The 20,272-nt window shown below is 43.7% G+C and overlaps 1 protein-coding gene across 2 annotated transcripts in view; it reads right to left on the reverse strand.

Moving 5' to 3' along the window:
* GRHL2 (grainyhead like transcription factor 2) overlaps positions 1–20,272 on the reverse strand; it is a 127,508-nt gene that overhangs the window by 72,846 nt on the left and 34,390 nt on the right. For both annotated transcript variants that reach the window (XM_060243423.1, XM_060243424.1), the window contains exons 6-8: positions 16,439–16,592; positions 15,457–15,568; positions 10,461–10,555 (exon numbers count right to left, since the gene is read on the reverse strand). In XM_060243423.1, coding sequence (XP_060099406.1) covers positions 10,461–10,555; positions 15,457–15,568; positions 16,439–16,592 — 361 coding nt within the window. The remainder of the gene's footprint in view (positions 1–10,460; positions 10,556–15,456; positions 15,569–16,438; positions 16,593–20,272) is intronic.

Here is a 20,272-nt window from a genome sequence, read left to right on the forward strand (position 1 = left end):
GGGAAATGATGTCACAGGAAGTGATGTCACTTCCCGTTTCCGGCAGGTGACGCGGGGGAAATGATGTCACAGGAAGTGATGCCACTTCCTGTTTCCGGTGGTGGCATGACGTCACCGGAAGTGACATCACCGGAAGTGACGTCACTTCCTGTTTCCGGCGGCGCACGCGCGCTTTGCGCGCGCACACCCCTACCCACCCACCCACCCCCCAGTGTCCCTGGCTGGCCTTCAGACATTATGGTCACCCTATGGTAGACTGAGCCCTGTTGACATAGAACATAAGTGTTCTGTTACTAAGCCATGTTTTTTCTCTGGCACTAGTTTCAGCAGTAGCAAACTAGTCACTTACAGTTAAGAACTCCTCACACAGAACAGCTTTTCCTTCCACCTCAATAGGATGTGATAGCAGCATGTCTCCTTGTTCCTTCTTGCTTTTTTGTTGAAGTTGCAGTTGGTGAGTTGCAGAATCTACTCCTTAAGGACATGCAATTGTAAGAGAATGGGCTAGAACAGAAGAAATGTTCCCTTCTGAACCTACCAACTCCTAATAGAATCTACTAAATCCTAATAGAATAGATAATGCGCCACATACCATGACAGATGGGATCATAAACAGAGGTCTACATATTCACTCATAAGTGCTGCATGCTCCTCTGCTTCTCCAAACATGGAGATTGGAAGGCCACTGGGGACAGTCCCTTCAGTAGTGCTGCACTTTGAGCATCTCCAGGGCCTGATGTGACCCAGATATGTGTCCACCCTCCCTCTGGGCTGGAACGGGAGGTGGGAATTTTTAGAAATGATACAAGTGGTTCAGATTTAGGCTTCATATGGAAGAGGTGTCTGCCTGAAAATCAGATGTGTTAAAATATACGTCAATATCATATGTAGGCTTCCCAACCCCCCCCCCCGCCCTGCCGGGGGACCCCTGCATTTGCAGCCTCCTCCCCTGCTCTCCAAAAATCTGGAAGCGGGGGAGGGGGGAAACAGCAAGTCCGAGTCCTTCTCCGAGCCCATCTCAGTGCAACAGCTACGGTGTGAAGCGGACAAGAGGCCGCAGCGCAGCTGCGTCGCCTGCTCCGCCTCTGAGGTAAAATGAGAGAAGGGGAGGGTGGAGGCAGGGGGAAAAGTGAGCCACAGAACAGGAGGAGCGCGAATAGCTGTCCGCTCAACCGACGTTGCAAGTGGGGGAAGGGAGGCTGGGTCTGTCCTCCTCACCATCGCATTTGACCCAGAAGGAGCACTTTTAAGATCAACGAAGTTTTTTTCTCTCTTCATCTGTGAGTGAGCGAGCGAGTGCGTGCTGGAGGTGAAGGGGAGCTATAAATGCCATCCTTTCTCACTCTCCTCGGGATTGTTTTCCCCAGCAGCACTGCACCTTTAAGATCAAGGAAGCTCCCCCCCCTCCTTGAGTTTTTCTGTGTGTTGGGGGTGAAGACTGTGCCTGCTTCCCCACCCCCTTTCCTCAGTATCATGTTTGACCCAGCAGCACTTTACCATCAACAAACGTACCCCCCTTCCTGTGTGTGTGTTTGTGTGAGAGAAAGAGACTGAGAGTTTGTTGCAGGTAGGGAAGGGAGGCTGGGTCTGTCCTCCTCAGCATCGCATTTGGAGAGGCGTGAGTGGGGAGAGACACAGTAAATCAGTTTTGCTAACTATTTGGAAACCAAAGAAAGGAACTACCTGGGGATCCTAAGCTTAAAAGGGTAAAGTCTAACCTAGAGTGCTAGACTAGGGTCTGGGAGACCTGGATTTGAATCCCCACTCTGCCAAGGAAACTTGCTGGGTAACATTGGAATACTCTCAACCTCTGATGGAAGCAGCTTTGGGTTCCCATGGAAGATAGGATATAAATAAAGATTGCCAACCTCCAGGTGGTGGCTGGAGATCTGCTACTCAACAAATGTTTGAGTAGCAGAAAGCAATGTAAAGAGATAAATTTAAATTTGGAAGGAGGAAGTGACATCACAGGAAGGGAAGGCGTTTGGGTGCAGTGTGCTGAAAGTAACACCATCGAAAGAAGTGGAGCGTGGAAGTGACATCACTTGATCTTTGACCTGGAAGTGACATCACAGGATATGAAATCACATATCCTGCTCCTGGCTCCACCTCCAAAGTCTCCTGGCTCCACCCCCAAAGTCCCCAGATATTTGCTGAGTTGGACTTGGCAACCCTACTCATATGTGTAATTTCAGGTAGGTAGGGATGTTGGTCTGCAATAGGACAACAAGATGCAGATCCAGTAGCTCATAATACATCTACGACTGGTATGTAAAATTCAGAGGATCTGCACAAACAGTGCTACAGCAGCAACATAACAGATCCAGCACCTTCCCAGAATATTATGTTTTACTGTAAAAATACATAAGCTAGCTTTTGCTCTTCACCAATATACCCTTAAAATATAGTCAAAATATTCAAGATATTCAAAAAGCTTCTGGCTACTGTCACCTTCTTGCTTCCATTAAGAGGTCTGAGCCACTACCTGTAACCCTTGGAATGCTGGTATTATTTCATACATATCATTTTTAATTTTTTCTGAATGAGGTCCAATAGGCTTACTACACTGATCTCTCACTTTACATACTACATCCTGTAACAAGTTTACAGACCACAAGCCGCAATAAGGACTATCTCCTATATGTGTTTCCACATTAATAGAACTTCATGTTGACTTGTACATAGTTCCTAAACAGGAAAAACCCTGACAGTGCCCATTTGAATCCAGATAAGATAGTCAAGTAACTAAGCTTAGGAATTCCTGTCAAAACTTCTACCATGCATAGGGTTGGATCTAGTGCAAAAATAACAGGCTTTTAGATCACATATTTAGGGAGGAACCACATTTTTACAAATAAACAAAAATGAGGAAGCTGTGGAAAATGACAGCCCATGTCCAACTGCCTCCTCTGCAGCCTTAACATCTAATAAAATCTACTCCATGGCTTACTATACTATCCCCAGTGCATTGCCAGAAATATGCACAATAATAATAATAATAATAATAAACTTTTATTTGTATCCCGCCCTCCCCGCCGAAGCAGGCTCAGGGCGGCTAACAGACATGGTATCCCATGATTTACATAAAACAATTTTAAAATACAGTTGATACATACATTTAAAAACGGTTACATAAAAAGTTAAAACTACAATAAATTAAGGTGCTATGTTCAGTAGATATGTTTCTATGGCTGGATATCGTTTTCAGGGCTCCTTATATGCTTGCATAAAGAGGGTGGTTTTGCAAGCCCTGCAGAACTGACTAAAGTCCCGCAGGGCTCGAACTTCCTCCGGTAATTGATTCCACCAGTGGGGGGCCATTACGGAGAAGGCCTGCTCTCTTGTTACTTTCAGTTTGGCCTCCTTTGGTCCAGGGATCCTTAAAAGGCCTTGGGAGCTAGATCTTAGTGCTCTCTGGGGAACATGTGGGGAGAGGCGGTCCCTAAGGTAGACAGGGCCTCGGCCATATAGGGCTTTAAAGGTAATAACCAGCACCTTGTAGCGAACTTGGAATATAATTGAAAGCCAGTGCAGCTCCTTCAGCCCAGGCCGCACGTGTTCCCACCGAGGCAGTCCCAGTAGCAGCCTGGCCGCCGCATTCTGCACTAGCTGCAACTTCCGAGTTCGGCACAAGGGCAGCCCCATGTAGAGGGCATTACAGTAGTCTAGTCTCAAGGTGACCGTTGCATGGATCACTGTTGCTAGGTCGCTACATTCTAGGAAGGGGGCCAACTGTCTCGCCCTTCTAAGATGGAAGAAGGCGGATTTCGCAGTGGCAGCTATCTGTGCCTCCATTGTCAGGGAGGACTCCAGTAGCACTCCCAAGCTTTTGACCCTGCGCACTGGTATCAGTGATGCACCGTCAAAGGCCAGTAGGGGGATCTCCCCTCCCAGCCCGCAGCGATCCACACAAAGGACCTCTGTCTTCGCTGGGTTCAGCTTCAGCCCACTCAGCCTGATCCAGTCTGCCACGGCCTGCAGCGCCCGGTCCAAGTTTATAGGGGTGTCGGCAGTCCAGCCGCCCATCAATAGATAGAGCTGGGTGTCATCAGTGTACTGGTGGCAACCCAGCCCATGTCTCTGGGCAATCTGGGCAAGGGGGCACATAAAGATATTAAACAACATTGGGGAGAGAACTGCCCCCTGAGGCACCCCACAATTAAGTAGGTGTCTCCGGGACATCTCTCCTCCAACCGCCACCCTTTGTCCCCGACCTTCAAGGAAGGAGGATAGCCACTGTAAGGCTAGCCCCCGAATTCCTGCGTCGGCGAGACGGCGGGTCAGCAGCCGATGGTCGACCATATCGAACGCAGCCGATAGGTCTAGCAACAGCAATACTGCCGAGCCGCCTCGATCCAGGTGTCGCCGGAGGTCATCCATGAGGGCGACCAACACCGTCTCCACCCCATGGCCCGGACAGAAGCTGGACTGATATGGATCCAAGGTGGAAGTGTCATCCAGGAAACCCTGCAACTGCAACGCCACAGCCCTCTCGATAATTTTGCCCAAAAAGGGCAAATTTGAGACCGGCCGGTAATGAGCCAATACAGCCGGATCTGATGTAGCCTTTTTCAGGAGAGGGCGGACCACTGCCTCCTTCAGGGGCATTGGGAAATGGCCCTCTGAAAGAGATCTATTTATGATGTCCCGTATAGGACATCCTAGCTCCTCCCGGCAGGAGGGGCATGGGTCCAGATCGCATGTAGTAGGGCGTGCAGTTACCAGGATTCTGTCAACCTCCTCCAAGCTGAGTGGGTCAAAGCAGTCCAGGGTCGAATTAGAAGACACGCACGGAGCCTCGAGTTCGCTCACTGTATCTAATATGGCCTGGCAGTCATGGCGGAGTGATTGGACCTTGTCTGTAAAAAATTTCGCAAATGCCTCACAGCCTATTTCCAATTCCTTAACATTTGGCTTGCCTTGTGGCAATGTAGTAAGATTCCGAATTATCTTAAACAATTGTGCCGGGCACGAGTTTGCAGACGCAATCTTGGTCGCAAAGTATGTTTTCTTTGCGGCCTTGACTGCCATCTCATAGGACCTCATAAACGTCCTATAAGATGTTCTAGTCACTTCGTCACGGGTGCGTCGCCATTGCCTCTCTAGCCGTCTGAGGCCTTGTTTCAGCTGGCGCAGCTCCGGGGTGTACCACGGAGCCAGCCTACTCCGAGACCGTAGAGGATGTCGAGGTGCGATCTCGTCGATGGCCCTGGATAGTTGAGCGTTCCATATCTCAACCAGGCCATTGAGGGAATCGCCAGAGGGCCAGGTATCCCGCAGAGCCGATTGGAACTGTTCCGGGTCCATCTGGCTCTGCGGGCGAGCCATAATAGGCTCGTCGCCTAAACAGGTTTGGGGTGGCATATCTATACGAGCCCTAAGGGCGAGGCGGTCCGACCATGGCACCACTTCAGTGGTTATATCGTCCACCGTAACCCCGGCCACAAAGACCAGGTCTAACATGTGACCGGCCTGGTGGGTGGGGGCTGCAACAAACAGAGAGTCCTAGTGTTGCCATGGATGACACCAGGACCGTCGCCTGACTAGAGGCCGGGTCATCAGCATGGACATTGAAGTCACCCAGGATCACCAGCCTTGGGTGCTCCAATGCCCAGCCCGTCGCCGCCTCGAGTAGGGACGGTAAGGCGCCGGCTGGTGCGTTAGGCGTACAGTATACCAGCCAGATCGCCAATCCCTCTCCAGCCTCCAATGCCAAGCCAGCACATTCAATGCCTTTGATCTTTGGGGCCGGGAGCGCCCTGAGGGAGTAAGCCTCACGTACAAATAATGCCACTCCTCCCCCCCGCCCGCTAGTCTGCGACTGGTGAAAGACCGAATAACCTGGTGGAGCTGTTTGCGAGAGGGCTAGTGTGTCTCCCTATCGGACCCAAGTTTCGGTCACGCATGCCAGGTCCATGTCCTGTTTGATTAGGAACTCTCGAAGGACAGAAGTCTTATTATTAATGGACTTGGCATTGCATAACACCAATGACGGAGGCGGGTTATTCTTCCTGGCCCTACTCCCTGTCACCATTGGGATGGGACACAGATTGGAGGGAGAGCGAGCACTGACCTGTCTCGGTCTCCCTCCCTTGTATCGTCTGCTCCCACCGCCATACCTCCCCCTCCCCAGGAGCACTGGAATCCCTAGACCAGCCATATCCTACTGGTGGTTACCGCTGTCCTGGCCAACACTGATGCACAATAGTCACAACGCTCTTCAAATCACACCGTCCTACTAGGTCCCAATATTCGAATTAACCCAAGAACCTACTCCCCACAATTCCCTTATATGTAATTGGTCAGATACATAATTTAAGTCTGATGGCTAGAATTAATTATAAATTCCTCCCCATAAATTAACCTCAATTTAATTAGCCAATAAAATTCATAAATTCAAGTCCAATACATACAATAAATATCTAATAAATTAAACAGATGAGCCAATTCTCAAATCAGTTTTTAAACTAGTAGTCCATAAGTGAGGTGGAACGTTACTAAAGTGCAATATAAGATCTTCTTGGTCGAGGTAGTGCGATGTAGTATGAGGTAGTAAATAGAGTGTAGTAAAGTGCCCAATAATAAAGTGATAAAGTGCGGTGCAAAGCCAGCGTTAATGTTAATGTAGGGGGCGGTACCGAGCCGGCCGTAGCGCATATCCTGATGCTCACCAGCAATGGTACAGGGAGTGGAAATGCACAACGTAAGGATATCAGAAAAGAAAGAATGAGGAAAAATTACGGTTTTCTGTAGAACTCCAGGGGGAGGGGTTGTAATGTTGCATTCCACCCTTACAAATTTCTTCAGAGGAACCGTTGGAAGATGGGAAAATATTAATGGGGACAATCAGTGATACTGCCAGGTCCTGACTTTGGGACATAACTTTAGGGCCCCAGCTCAGAGGCTCAGCAGGGAACCCCAAAAGCCTGCATTTAAAGTATATGTTATCATATGAAGTCCAAAGTCTAAAATGATCTAACTACACCAGTTGGAACTAGGATTTAGTTTTGGTTCCTGTGTTTCATATAATTCTGTTCAAGCTATCTTGATCTAGTTCTCTGGACAGAAAAAAATATATAATAAAGGTAGGCTAGCTAGAAGCTAGAAATTCATTACCACATTGGATGCTTTATACTTCTGATGCTTACCCCATTATTCATCGATTATGGGGAATAATTAAGACTGAGAATCATAGTACCTTCCCTTCAGCCTACTTTAAAAGAAGAACCCAATAGAAATAGAAGGAGATATCAAGTGAATAGCCACAGTGGGACCATCGAAGAAAATGCAAAGAAACAGCAAAATATCACCTTCATTTGGCCCACTTTATACTACAAAAAAATATGGCAGCTTCCAAACCAAGCAAAAGTCTTCCTCCTCCTTTCTGTGCTTTTAGTCCTTCCATTCCTACTCACATTGTTCTAAACTTTTTGAAACACAATCAGAATGAATAAGTGCAGGTATGTATCACATAACTGTTGACTGTAGAGTGTTTTGTTAAAAACAAGATTTTAATGGTTGGGAGCCATGGACACACTGCACTGGTAACTCTTCCCTCTTTAACATCTTTATTGAAATTCATCCTCAGGCCAATGGCTGGCTGCACAATGAGGGGATTTGTCTTCCTAAGCCCCACCAGGATGTGGTCTTTCATCAGCAAACATTTCGGAGCCCCAAATCACTCCCACTATTGATGAAAGTCCTTCTAAACTCAACAAATGGACTTCCTTTCCTTGCAGCATTAAAGCAGTTCTTCTACCTCCTAGTATCATAATGGACTGTCTTCTCTCCTAAGCCAGGAAATCCCAGGTAAAAAAATATGCTGCCCTATTGTGTCACATTTAGCACGGTGACCCTAAGAGATTAATATCATTACTCAGAGTGTGGTTTTCTCCTCTGGCTCCAACCTGATCTATAGAAACGCTAGCAGTAGCCTGCAGCCCCAAGTCACCCTTCATTATGAGGATTCAGACAAGGTTCGTATTTGTCATAATAATTATGGCAAACCATTTGAGATCCTCAGATAAAAGGAGCCAAAGCAACGGGAAGATCTTTACAAACATCAATTAAAGATTTACACCATTGTGAATCTCATGCCGCTTACTCAATGCTAGATGTAATGCGGAAGAACAGTCAAACCACAATTTTTGCTGATGATGCCCTGCTCCACCATTCCCAACTCCTAAAGGAAAACAACTGCTATGTCCTGACCAATACTCCCTCTAAGCTGCAGAGACTTGTGAGCAAAAATTCTACTTCATGAGCTATTGGTGAGCTACTGCATAAATCAGTTTGCTCTGGGGTCATTATTCCTGAACAAAGACATAAATGTATGAGCTGGAGGCTAAAAACCTGTGAGCTAACTCACACTAACTCAGCTTAGAGGGAACACTGGTCCTGACCTGGATCACTGTGGCTAGCCTGATCTCATCAGATCTTGGAACAGAAGCTCAGTTGGCCCTGGACAGTACTTGGATCGGAGACAACCAAGGAAGACCAGGCAGGCAATGGCACAACCACCTCTGTCTGTCTCTTGCCTTGAAAACCCTGCACGGTTACCATAAGCCAACTGTGGCTTTTAAAAAATAAAATTCTTTATTGCAATTAAGTCTAAAGTCACAAATAGCAAGCAATCAGTAATTACGAGTTCAAAAAGTTCAACGTGGCAGGAGTTTCGATACTTTAACAGGATTATTCTATCAGCCTAATATCTTAAACGACAATGAGCTTAAACAAGAGTTACGTAGCATATATAAAAGAGTACTATTCAGAACGCGCTATACAGCCTTGATCTCTAGATTAAAATCTTTATAGGTTATAAAAAAATAAAATAGAAGCCACTTTCAACCACTAAGTAGAGCAACAAGCATAGATCTATAAGTCTAGTACATTTTTATCCTACACTTTCTTTAAGAAGTTCCTGGTGCCATACATGGTTCTCCTTTCCCCATTTTATTCTCACAACCATTTTCTGACCCAAGGCCATCCAGTGTCTCCCAGATCCTCATCTGACATTCTAACTACTACTCAGCATTGCCTCCTGATAAACAATGGGGGAGAGAAAGGATGCCTCAGGTTCTGGCTTCCCTGTGAATTTGCTTACAGTCTCCTCCAGTTTCCTAGGCCTCAGGTCTTTATGATTAGATACACCCCAGTTTTATTAAGGTTTTAAATATATTGCAACCAACCTTATGCTTTTTTTGGAGAAAGATAGGCTAAAAGTGTTGCAAATAAATAAATAAATAAATAGTCTGGTTGAATCAGATTCTCCAGCTCTCCAGGGACAATAAGTGAATTCAAACTACCACTAACAATGCAACAGCCACTTAAAACCTTGCCATAACTGGTGGTTCTCTAACCTACACAGACAGATGGCCCGCTACCACACTCTAGCCCAGAATCCTTTGCCTAACACCAATAAGGTGCCCTTGTCGTCAACTGTTCAATTAAACACCATTTCAAATGTTACTATTATTCCCTGCAGAGATCATACCAAGACCAAACTAGACAGGACAGCATTTGTGAGTCTGACCCACAAACACTCATGCCATTTTAAAACTATTTAAAATGCTGCACGGGCCCAATTCGTATTGGTCCCTCAGTGTTGTAGGCAGAGGTACTGTTGTTGCCCCCCCCATGCCTTTTCAAGTGCTGACCTCAACAAAACCTCTGAATCCCAGAACCAGGAGGCAACATCTGGGGAAGGTCTTGGCCTCTAGGACATGTTGTTGTCTCTCCAGAGGACCTGGTTGGCCAATGTGTGAGATAAGATGCAGGACAAGATGGACCACTGGTCTGATTCAGCAGGGCTCTTCTTATGTATATAACTCAAAGTCAACACGACTGTTTTCTTCCACCAAGAGTATATAAACTGACGCTTGTCACACATTTATTAATTTTTATTAAACATTTATATCCTGCCTTTCCATGTGGCTCAAGGTACCAATCATAATTAAAAACTTCACATATAAAACAGAACTCCAGATAAGCCTGTCTCCGCAAAGGTTTTCCTCAGGATTTTTCTTTTGAACAGCATCACGTTATTTGTGTACATACTGGACAAAAAAAAATGATCCGTATGAAAGAAAAGCAGAGAGACTCTCCCACTTCAAAAGTCACTTGAATTTTAGTGAAATCCAGGGCTTCTTTTGTAGCAGGAACTCCTTTGAATATTAGGCTACACTCCCCTGATGTAGCCAATCCTCCAAGAGCTTACAGGGCTCTTCTTACAGGGCCTACTAATATGCAAAAGAGCTCCAGCTACAAAAAAAAAAGCCTGGTGAAATCTCTCAGTCATGTGCCTCTCAGCTTATAATTGACTCTTGACTTAGAACACTCACAGTTTTGCATTTCTTTTGGAATATAAATAGCATTAACAGTTCAATCATTTTTACAAACCAGCTCTGAGTACTGCAGCACAAATATGTGTTTAATGAGTATATTGCAAGCTGATGCCTTACCTTTGCTTCTTCGTTGACATCCCAGGTAAAGGACACTGCATTATAGGCAATTTCTTCAATATTCCCAATTGTGTTGAAGCTTTCTTTGTAATCAGCTGTAAGAAACAGAGAGACAAAAAAGGCCGATGATACTTTTGTTAAAAATAAAGCTGTAGTATGTAGCTGATCCACTCTTTACATTAATGGGGGTGGGGGAGATGCAGTTTGATTGACTAAGAAGGTAAACCTGATGTAACTGGTCAGCAGATTTTTAAAGTATTTGTACATTTTTCATATACGCTTATGAAAATTCCAAGTGGAAAGCATGTTTTTGAACAGAAGCATTCCAAAGCTGTGTGAAACAGCAGGGGATGCTTGGGAAATGATTTGTGAATCAACTGAACATGGAGATAGAATGTTTTAAAAAACCTTTTCTCATATACAAATTTATGCAGATTTTATTAACCAGTTAATCAACTACAAATCATTATGACTAAACTGAGCAACAATTTAATCCTAGGAAGAGTTGCATCCTACTAAGTCTACTGACTTAAGCGTATTTAGGTATAAGTCTACTTTGGATGGCACTGTAAGATGTCTTTAATTGCATGACAATATTCAGTAGAAGGCGTTACAGAAAACAGCATATAAACCAACGAGATAAATTCTGCATAGGAAGTAGCTGCCACTGCTAGATCCGCCTTCTTTCATCTTAAGAGGGCGAGGCAGTTGGCTCCCTTCCTGGAGCACGTCGACCTAGCAACTGTGATCCACGCAACGGTCACTTCGAGGTTAGACTACTGCAATGCCCTCTACATGGGGCTGCCCTTGTACCGAACACGGAGACTCCAGGTAGTCCAGAACACGGCGGCCAGGCTGTTGGAGGGACTACCACGGTGGGAGCCTGCACGGCCTGGGCTGCGCAATCTGCACTGGCTGCCGGTTGTCTACCGTGTTCGCTATAAGGTGCTGGTTATTACCTTTAAAGCCCTATATGGCCGAGGACCTGCCTACCTAAAGGACCGCCTCTCCCCATATGTACCCCGGAGAGCACTGAGATCTGGTTCCCAGAATTTATTAACAATCCCTGGGCCAAAAGAAGTTAGGCTGAAGGCCACTAGGGAGCAGGCCTTCTCGGTGATAGCCCCTCGTTGGTGGAATGACCTTCCAGAGATGGTGCGAGCCCTGCGGGACCTGAACCAATTCCGCAGGGCTTGCAAAACATTTCTTTTTCAATTGGCATTTGAGACATCTTGTGGTATTTGAGACAGAACCTGATTAACGAACGAACAGATACTTAGCCATCTTATATACATCAGGACTATATCATTTTAGCACCTATTTTATATGTTTTATGTATTTTAAATAACTTATTTGTAATTAATGCTTAAATTGCTATGTTTTATGTGAATCATGGGACTCCCATGTCTGTTATACTGTTTAATGTGAATCATGGGACTCCCATGTCTGTTAGCCGCCCTGAGCCCGCTTAGCGGGGAGGGCGGGATATAAAAATAAAATATTATTATTATTATTATTATTATTATTATTATTAAATGCGAATCAGCTCAATAGATAATCTTTAATAACGAATAAGTATTATTTCATATAATTAAATATAATGCTGTTTCCCCTTTAAGTGACAGATGCAAGCAATTAGCAGAATGACAGAAAGAAATCATCTACATCATGGTTTAGGAAAGGTCATTCCAATGGAATACTATGTTGAGCTGTTTGCTGATATGAATTTGTGGAGTGGAACTTCAATGTTTAATTGCTGTTATAATTGGTGAGTGTATTATGTTGATTTTTGTAATTGTCTGTATTTGGATTCCAATGCTGTCGGTATTGCTATTCTTCTATATTCATTAGAACTAAAATACTTCATGAAGGTTTCTGAAACGCTGTCTACTTATCTACTGTATCAAGATTTATCAAAGACTTGTTGATTGGGATCATTCCTCCTTTGAATCTACAGTTTAAGAATGCCTGAAGAGTTCTAACAGTATGGAGTTTGAGACTTTTGCCCTCTAATTAAAATTTCAGCATAGGAACATTAATAGTATTATGAATTTTGAAGAGACTCGTTATTTTGTACATTCTCATTTGAGCAATCTTGCTTTTGCATTTTTGTCTGTCTGATAATTGCACTATATTTAATTATATGAAATACTTCCACATTCATTGTTAAAGATTATTTATTGAGTTGATTAGGATTTCAGTTGCAGAATTTATTTTGTTGGTTTATCTGAGTGATAACACAAGTAAAAATGGACTTTTCATCCAGGCATGTGTCAATGTTACATGCCACTGATCTTCACGATGACTGATATTATTTGCCATTTCTACCCTTTGTTGCAGGTAATCAGTCATTTCATTCACTGTATTGAACTTCTTGTTGTTCAGTCACACAGTCGAGTCTGACTCTTTGTGACCCCATGGACCACATCGTGCCAGGTCCTTCTATCATCCACTGCCCTCCTAAGTTCGCTCAAATTCATGTTCATTGCATCGGCAACACTGTCTAACCATCTCATCCTTTGCCGTCCCCTTCTTCTTTTCCTTTCAATCTTTCCCAGCATCAGGGTCTTCTCCAGTGAGTGCTCCCTTCTCATTTGGTGGCCAAAATATTTGAGCTTCAGTTTCAGTATCTGACTCTTCCAGGGAACAGTCAGGGTCGACGTCCCTTACCACTGACTGATTTGATCTCCTTGCCATCCAAGGGACTCTCAGGAGTCTTCTCCAGCGCCACAGTTCAAAGGCATCTATTCTTCAGTGCTCGGCCTTCCTTACGGTCCAGTTCTCACAGCCATACATTACTACTGGGAATACCATCGCTTTGACTATGCAGACTTTTGTCGTCAGTGTGATGTCTCTACTTTTTATTATGCTGTCTAGGTTTGCCATAGCTTTTCTTCCAAGGAGAAACTAGCCCACATTTTATGGGAGATTTTATTGGGAAGGAGCTGGTTTTCAGTACAGAAAATTATATGATATTAATTCATGGAAAATAGCAAACACTGAAAACTTATCAAAGTTACTGGCACTGTTTATGGTTGTTAATTCTGGTTAGCTTTAACTACGGCTTGAAAAACCATTACTAACCTGGTTTAAAGGCTAACCATGGTTATTAGTAACTGGAGAAGGGAATGGGGAATTCATATGAGTGGGGGAAGGAAAGAGTTTGAGAGTCTCTGACACTCTGGTTCAGGGACTGATAGCTTCATGCTTACACTATGCTTTTTGGCTTTTTCTTTTCAGGTAAGTTGTTCACAGAACTGGATTCATATGGATTCTTGCTCCCTGTGCAATGATACAAGGACTACAAGCCACCAAGGCAATTCTTTTTCTTTAAAAATAATATCACATTCAAAATAAATCCAGGGGTGGGGATCATTATATGTAAGTTTGAACTGGCCCAAGAATGTGGATCAAAAAATCACATAATGGGGACAGGGTGGACAAGAGGGATTTTTCCTACAAGCCTGGGACAAGCTTCCACAGACTTTTCCAGTCTGTGCCATGGGGAGGAACAGTAGGTAGGTGAGTGGGAGAGAAGGAAAGGGATGGGGCTGCTAGGGAAAGGAAAGCTGAAGATAAAGAGTAAGAGAGAACAGGTAAGTGGAGGGGAAGTGGTTGCAGGCACTGTTGGAAGAGGAAAGGAGAGCATACTGGGAAATGAGATCCTCCCACATGTCCTCATGGGTCTCTTACTTGTAAATAGCCTATTAGCCAACAGTACATTTAAATAACGTGTCTAAGAATTACACTATGGGTTATCAATAGAAAAAGACACCACATGCGTGAGAGCAGGAAGGTGCTTATTCTGTGCTGACACATGGAAAAATGCTTCTCCCATTCTCTGGCTATCTTCCTCTCCCCTCCCCCAAACTCAACATATTAACTGTAATCAAGAGATGATTAATAATTTCAATCATATTTACATGACAGAAATCTGACTGACATACAAAAAGCATTCATCCACTTGTCTATTTTGAAGAGCCGGGATGCTGCCTGGACAAGTGAAACAATGCACCTGGAATGTCTGAAACACTGCAGGGCACAGAGACTGGAGGAATTTTCAAACAGGAAAAAGCAGCTTTTCACAGGAGGCCTGTCTAGAGACTACTACAGGAACATGAAGCAAGACTAGGTAAGGAAGGCAAAGCATGACACCCACTTCTCACCCCCACATACGTTTCTGCAAAAACAAAAGTGTACATGTGCTGTGGGAAAAGATTACTCAGAGAAACATAAATACAGTTTACAAAATGTGGACACCTCTATGCTACTCATGTATACTGACTTTATACTAGTTTAATCACAGCCGATTCCTCTGAAGGATTGAGGGAAGTGTGTATTGGTAAGAAAGATTCCATATGTTCAAAAGTTCCCAAGGAAGCTTCGATGCAAAGACAGTTTGGCCAGACTCAAACCTGCTTAGCTGCATCCTGTACGTTGGCTTTGTAGCACAATTGCACTGACATCCTAAGCAGAGTTACATCCTTCTATATCCACTGAAGTCAACAAGCTTAAAGGGTGTAAACTCTGCTTAACATGGCACTGTTAGACATACAGAATATAGCTAAGCTTGTCACTTGTTTGCTGAATTTGCAACTATTTATAGATAAGTGCAGGCCACGGATTCAACGGGAGCTCACAGGAGCACAGCTCCTGAACCTTTCTGACAGTTCCACCTCCTCCTTCCCACCTTGTCCACTGAATAGTAGGTGCAGCTGCATAACAATCCCTAGATGAGCTCCACCACCTTTTTTTCTATAAAACAACCCCTGGATAAGTGTTCATAAAAGTCAGAATAAGGAGGATTTTTAAACAGGTGTGGGTATCTCTGCTATAATTTTGTTCAGTTTATGTTTTAATTCAACAACAAAAAAATGGTTAGCTACTCCTGCTCTAGAGCACAGTCCACTTCAGGAAATCCCTTCCTTGTTCCTCTGCCACGGATCACAGAGCTCCAGTAATCATGCGTTGCTACTGGTCTCTTTTACATACTCACCAATGTCAAGAACCCTCTGCTTAGCTGTGTGCTGCCGGGAATGCCAGTATTTCCAGTGCTTCAGCTGTTCATCTCGGTTTTTATCTTCACTAAAGACAACCATGATCACACTCTGCAAGGACCACAGAACAATCATTAGATAGGGAAATGGGACTGACTAACTGCTGAGAAAATAATCTTTGCTCATTTCAAGTTTTGCTATAGAACCACATTGCAGGGCATTTCATTGTGGTTCTGATGTTGAGTGTATTCTGTTGTGGTTCAGATGGGAAGCAAGAGGTGGCAACTCATAAGGTTTAACAAAATCTTGTTGAGACAGACATGATATTGTCTTTTGAGAAAATTCAAGGTCTTGCTTGCAACTTGAGAAACTCTTTAACAGTTTGAGATTAACACACTCCTCTTCCTCTTTGTAATGTAACAAAATCTCTAAGACACCATGGTGTCAAGAGGCATCAACAGAAACTGGGAACAATGTTGGGGCAGGAAGTGCATACAAAGCAGTGCTCCTGCCTCTCAGAGCCACAGTGATAACTTTGAACGATGCTTTGAACAATGAAAGTGTTACACAAGTGCTAAGTATCATTAATATAATTACTGAACCCTAACCCTTTAGCTCCTTTCTCATGAATGCTTTCCAAAGGGACAAAGCTGAACACTTTGAATCCTTTTATACAGACACTGGGGCTTTATGTATACAAAACATCCTGCTGCTACAGCATGAATCTATAACAACTCCCCAGAGCCCTATTATAATTTCTGCCAGAGACAAAAGTCATACTGCAGCTATAGATCTAGCACAAATTCTTCATCTAAATAATAGTTAACCATTGTCATAACTCTTCCCTAGGAAATGTGTTTAATTAAAGAGCTTGAGCCTGCATTAGAACACAAGTCACTGTACCAAACTTTGCTCAGAGAAGAGTGCAGCAAGCAAAAGCTAATAAGCCACATACAAGATTCTCAAGAAGCCCAAACATACCCTGACTTTGCTGATTGGGTGTCTGAAACATTTGTTGTCTCCAGTCTCACTCAGTGTGATGGCATAAAATTGCCCTTTGTTTAAATAGGTCATCGGTCCTTCTCCTTGTTTTTGACGCAAAGATTTGGTAGCTTCCAAAGTATATCGAAATGTGCTGTTCAGAAAGAAAGGGCGAAGGGACAAATCATTGCATCTGCATTAAACAAAGCCTCCACAATCAAAAATCCAGGTACAAGAACAGCCTGATGTATTTGCTCTATGCTTTACATAAAACCATGTGAATTGAACACAATAAGAAAGACAGGCAGGTGCAGTGGTTACGGGTGCTAAACTTTCAGGTGAAACTCAGTTGGCAGTCAGTAAGAGAGCAGTCCTAACCAGGTCTACTCACAGTCCTAACCAGGACTACTCAATTAGGCTGACTCCCAGGAAAATGTTCTTAGGACTGTACTGTAGTTCTCTCAGATGAACTTATCCCACTGCAGGTTATGCAACTAAAAAGCATCTCTCCAAGCTCCCAGGAGCTCAATGCAACAAAAACAAATAAAACCTCTAAGTAAACACTGCTACATTTACAACTGAGCTTCAATATACAGACTTGCAAGCCTTTCTCACAATGAGACTCCTGAGATGGTTTGCTGACAGCAAAAGCAAACACACCACACCCTTTCTCCAAAGCCCAGACATCTGGCAAAATGGCATCATCGTCCCCCAATCCCAGCACTGGCAAACCTGTCCCTAGGGTTCCCTGGACCAATAAGAACACCCTGCACATGTGCCTCTGCATATACAACCCTTGGCCCAAATCCAAAACTGTGAATATGCAATGTCTTACAAACAGGAACATGTAGGTTACATCCAGATATCATGACAAACCCCCTGGTCTTGAGCAGGACCTGATCTACATGTTTTTTGAGGGGGGGCAAAATTAAAAAATGACGCCTCTTTATGGGCCATTCTCTCTTATGGTCCCAGAGAATACAATGGACTCCATACTCAATTTGGCGCCCCCCTTCCTCTGTCAGCGCCCGGGGCAAGCACCTCCCTCTGTCTCCCCCTAGATCCATCCCTGGTCTTGAGGGACATTAATATAGCTTGTTGCCATGCTTATACACTCTCTGACTCTTCTCTCCCCACCCCACCCCTTTCCATCATGCATAGTCATAAACCTTCCTGGCTTTGTAAACTTTGACTCTAACTCCAGTTTAACAAGGCATCCAGATTTGGGTGTCATGGCAAAGAGGAATTTGACTGAAAGCTTCCAAAACCAGGTTTTTTGTTTTCTTTTCAAAGAAGAAAAGAAAGTGGCAGCACAAGTTCTGTTTGATCCCTCGCACAAACAGATCTTTGTTGGGATGCCTGAATGTACTGACCTGGATGGCCCAGGCTAGCCCAGTCTCATCAGATCTCAGAAGCTAAGCAGGGCTTGCCCTGGCTAGTATTTGGATGGGAGACTTCCAAGAAACACCAGGATCGTGACGCCAAGGCAGCAATGGCAAACCACTTCTGAATGTCTCTCGCCTCAAAATCCCCACGAGGTTGCCATAAGTTAGTTGTGACTTGACAGCACTTTCAACCACATGAATGTACCCATGTTTACAATATCTCATGTTTATAAGCTTTACAGTTACTCTTAATGTGTATCGGAGCTGAGAAGGGATTTGAACCCATAGCCACATCTAACACGTCAGTCACACTGCACACCATACTGGCTAATAAACATCTTGGAAACATACAGGTTTACAGCTCAGCATGCCCTCAATATAGATAAAAAGGACTTGTTCTCTGTTTAAAATATAGTCCAATAAAGAACAGGTTCTAAAGGAATCAGTATTTTTAAATAATTTATTTTATATCTTCAGTCTTAGGCACAAGTGCATGTATTCATTATGCCATTATGACTTCTCTGGAACACCAAAACAACATGACTTCTTTGATATTATATCACCCACTTAGTTGTTGGCATACCCCATTCTAGGATCTGATGTGCTGGCACAGCATGTCTTTGAACTGGGCTGCAGGAGTACAATGAACAGAGGATGCACACAATTCTGTTCTAGCTATCAGTCTTCAAGGATTTCTTTTTATATTTTGGCATTTCCTGGAAAGCCTGCTTTTGTGTCAGTAGATCACCAACTGGTAAGAGGCTGCTGCTGGCAGGAGAGTAACAAGCAACTCCAGCTGTCAGCAGCTGGAGAAGGCATCTAGTTACTCTCTTCTACAATGGTACACTGATGTCCTGCCAGGAGATGTCTGAACACCTGACATACAGTCTTGATGCTGATACAGAAAAGGAGCACTAACGATGCTCTTATGTGGTGAAAAATAGTATCAGGTAGGCCATTGAGAAGAGTGGCTTTCTACCTTGGGCCTTGATGATACTCAGTGGAGCACCAGAAGCAAATCTGTGTGCAAAACTGGTGCTGCATGAATGCCATGTAAATGAGGAAGTGATGTACCACATTAGAGTGACTCTCTAGAACTCACCTAGACTGAAATCTGAATCCCAGAGTGACACCATGATACAGTGTTATCATTTATAGGCTTGCAGTGGAAGAGACAAGGGACTGTAAAGCAGCCTTATAACCTGTATCTTAATGCTAAAACAACTTAAATTCCAAACATCCTAAACAAATGCTCTACTGGGAGTATTCCAAGGTAAAGTGGTTGTTGTTACTTTTAAGAGACTCTGAGTATGTAAGCAGCATAGGCCAAGGTATGGGCTTAAAAGTGAGCTTTCCAGCTACCGTATTTATGCCTGTACTGGCTATCAGAATCTGATGCTACTGCAGGCACAGAGGTGCTTCAGTAAAAATCATGCCATCATAATATGCCAATCAGCTGTGATTATAAAAATACAACTGAATAAACAATAATAAAACTGAAGTTTTTATCTTGATGTGCTTCATTCTGCTAACCCTTCCTCTCAAAAAATAAAGTAGGCAACATAAATGTTTAAGGAAAACAAAACAAAACCAGAAAGTTTGGAGCAAGTATTTCTCAAATTCTGCTGTTACCCATCACAAAGTAATTGTTAAAAGGTCCCTTACTTTTTTCCTGCAAAGTAAAATCAGGCTGAAGAAGTAATTCTTTTGTTTTAGTCAATCAATAGCATTGCAGTGTTCTGTTTATGAATAGAGACTATTGCAAAACTCTAACATAATTCACCTAACCAACTTTTCAATCTCTTTCCCAGACCACAGGGGAATTTTTTTCCCAAGCAATCAAATTGTACCCTGGAGCAGAAATGAAATGAGGGTATAGTTCTTATACAGAGCAGCTTCTAATTTGTATTCTTTTACTCCAGCCACAATTACGCCCCAAGCCAATAGAAATAACAGCACTACTCTTAGTGAATACTGGATTCAGACTTTGACTCCATGACATCCATGTTTTTAAAACAAGAACACATTTACATTTAGGAGGATAGTAAAATCTTGCAATATTATAGCCCCTCTGAATTCAACATAAGATCAATGAAGATCTAATTCTTGTGGCTTGGTGGCCAATGAAAAACTATTCTTCTAGGTTACAGCTCTGCATCACACTGGTAATGTATGAAAGACTGAATATCATGCGGGTTGACCTTTTCAGGCCATAATGTTTTCCCATCATATGATACACACCTCTGAGGAAAATGTATGAATGTTGGAATAGTGCATGTGGCGCTAATCTCAAAGGCCTCTCCCACATTAATGTAACAATTTCTTCTGCCACACTGATTCTGCCAGTGATCCATCCAACTCAGTATTGTCTATTTGATGGGCAACAGCACTACAAGTCTTTCTCAGTGCCTGTCACCTAAGATTCTTTAACTGGAGATATCAGGGATTA

The sequence above is a fragment of the Heteronotia binoei genome, chromosome 7, assembly GCF_032191835.1.
Source record: "Heteronotia binoei isolate CCM8104 ecotype False Entrance Well chromosome 7, APGP_CSIRO_Hbin_v1, whole genome shotgun sequence".
NCBI lineage: Eukaryota > Metazoa > Chordata > Lepidosauria > Squamata > Gekkonidae > Heteronotia > Heteronotia binoei.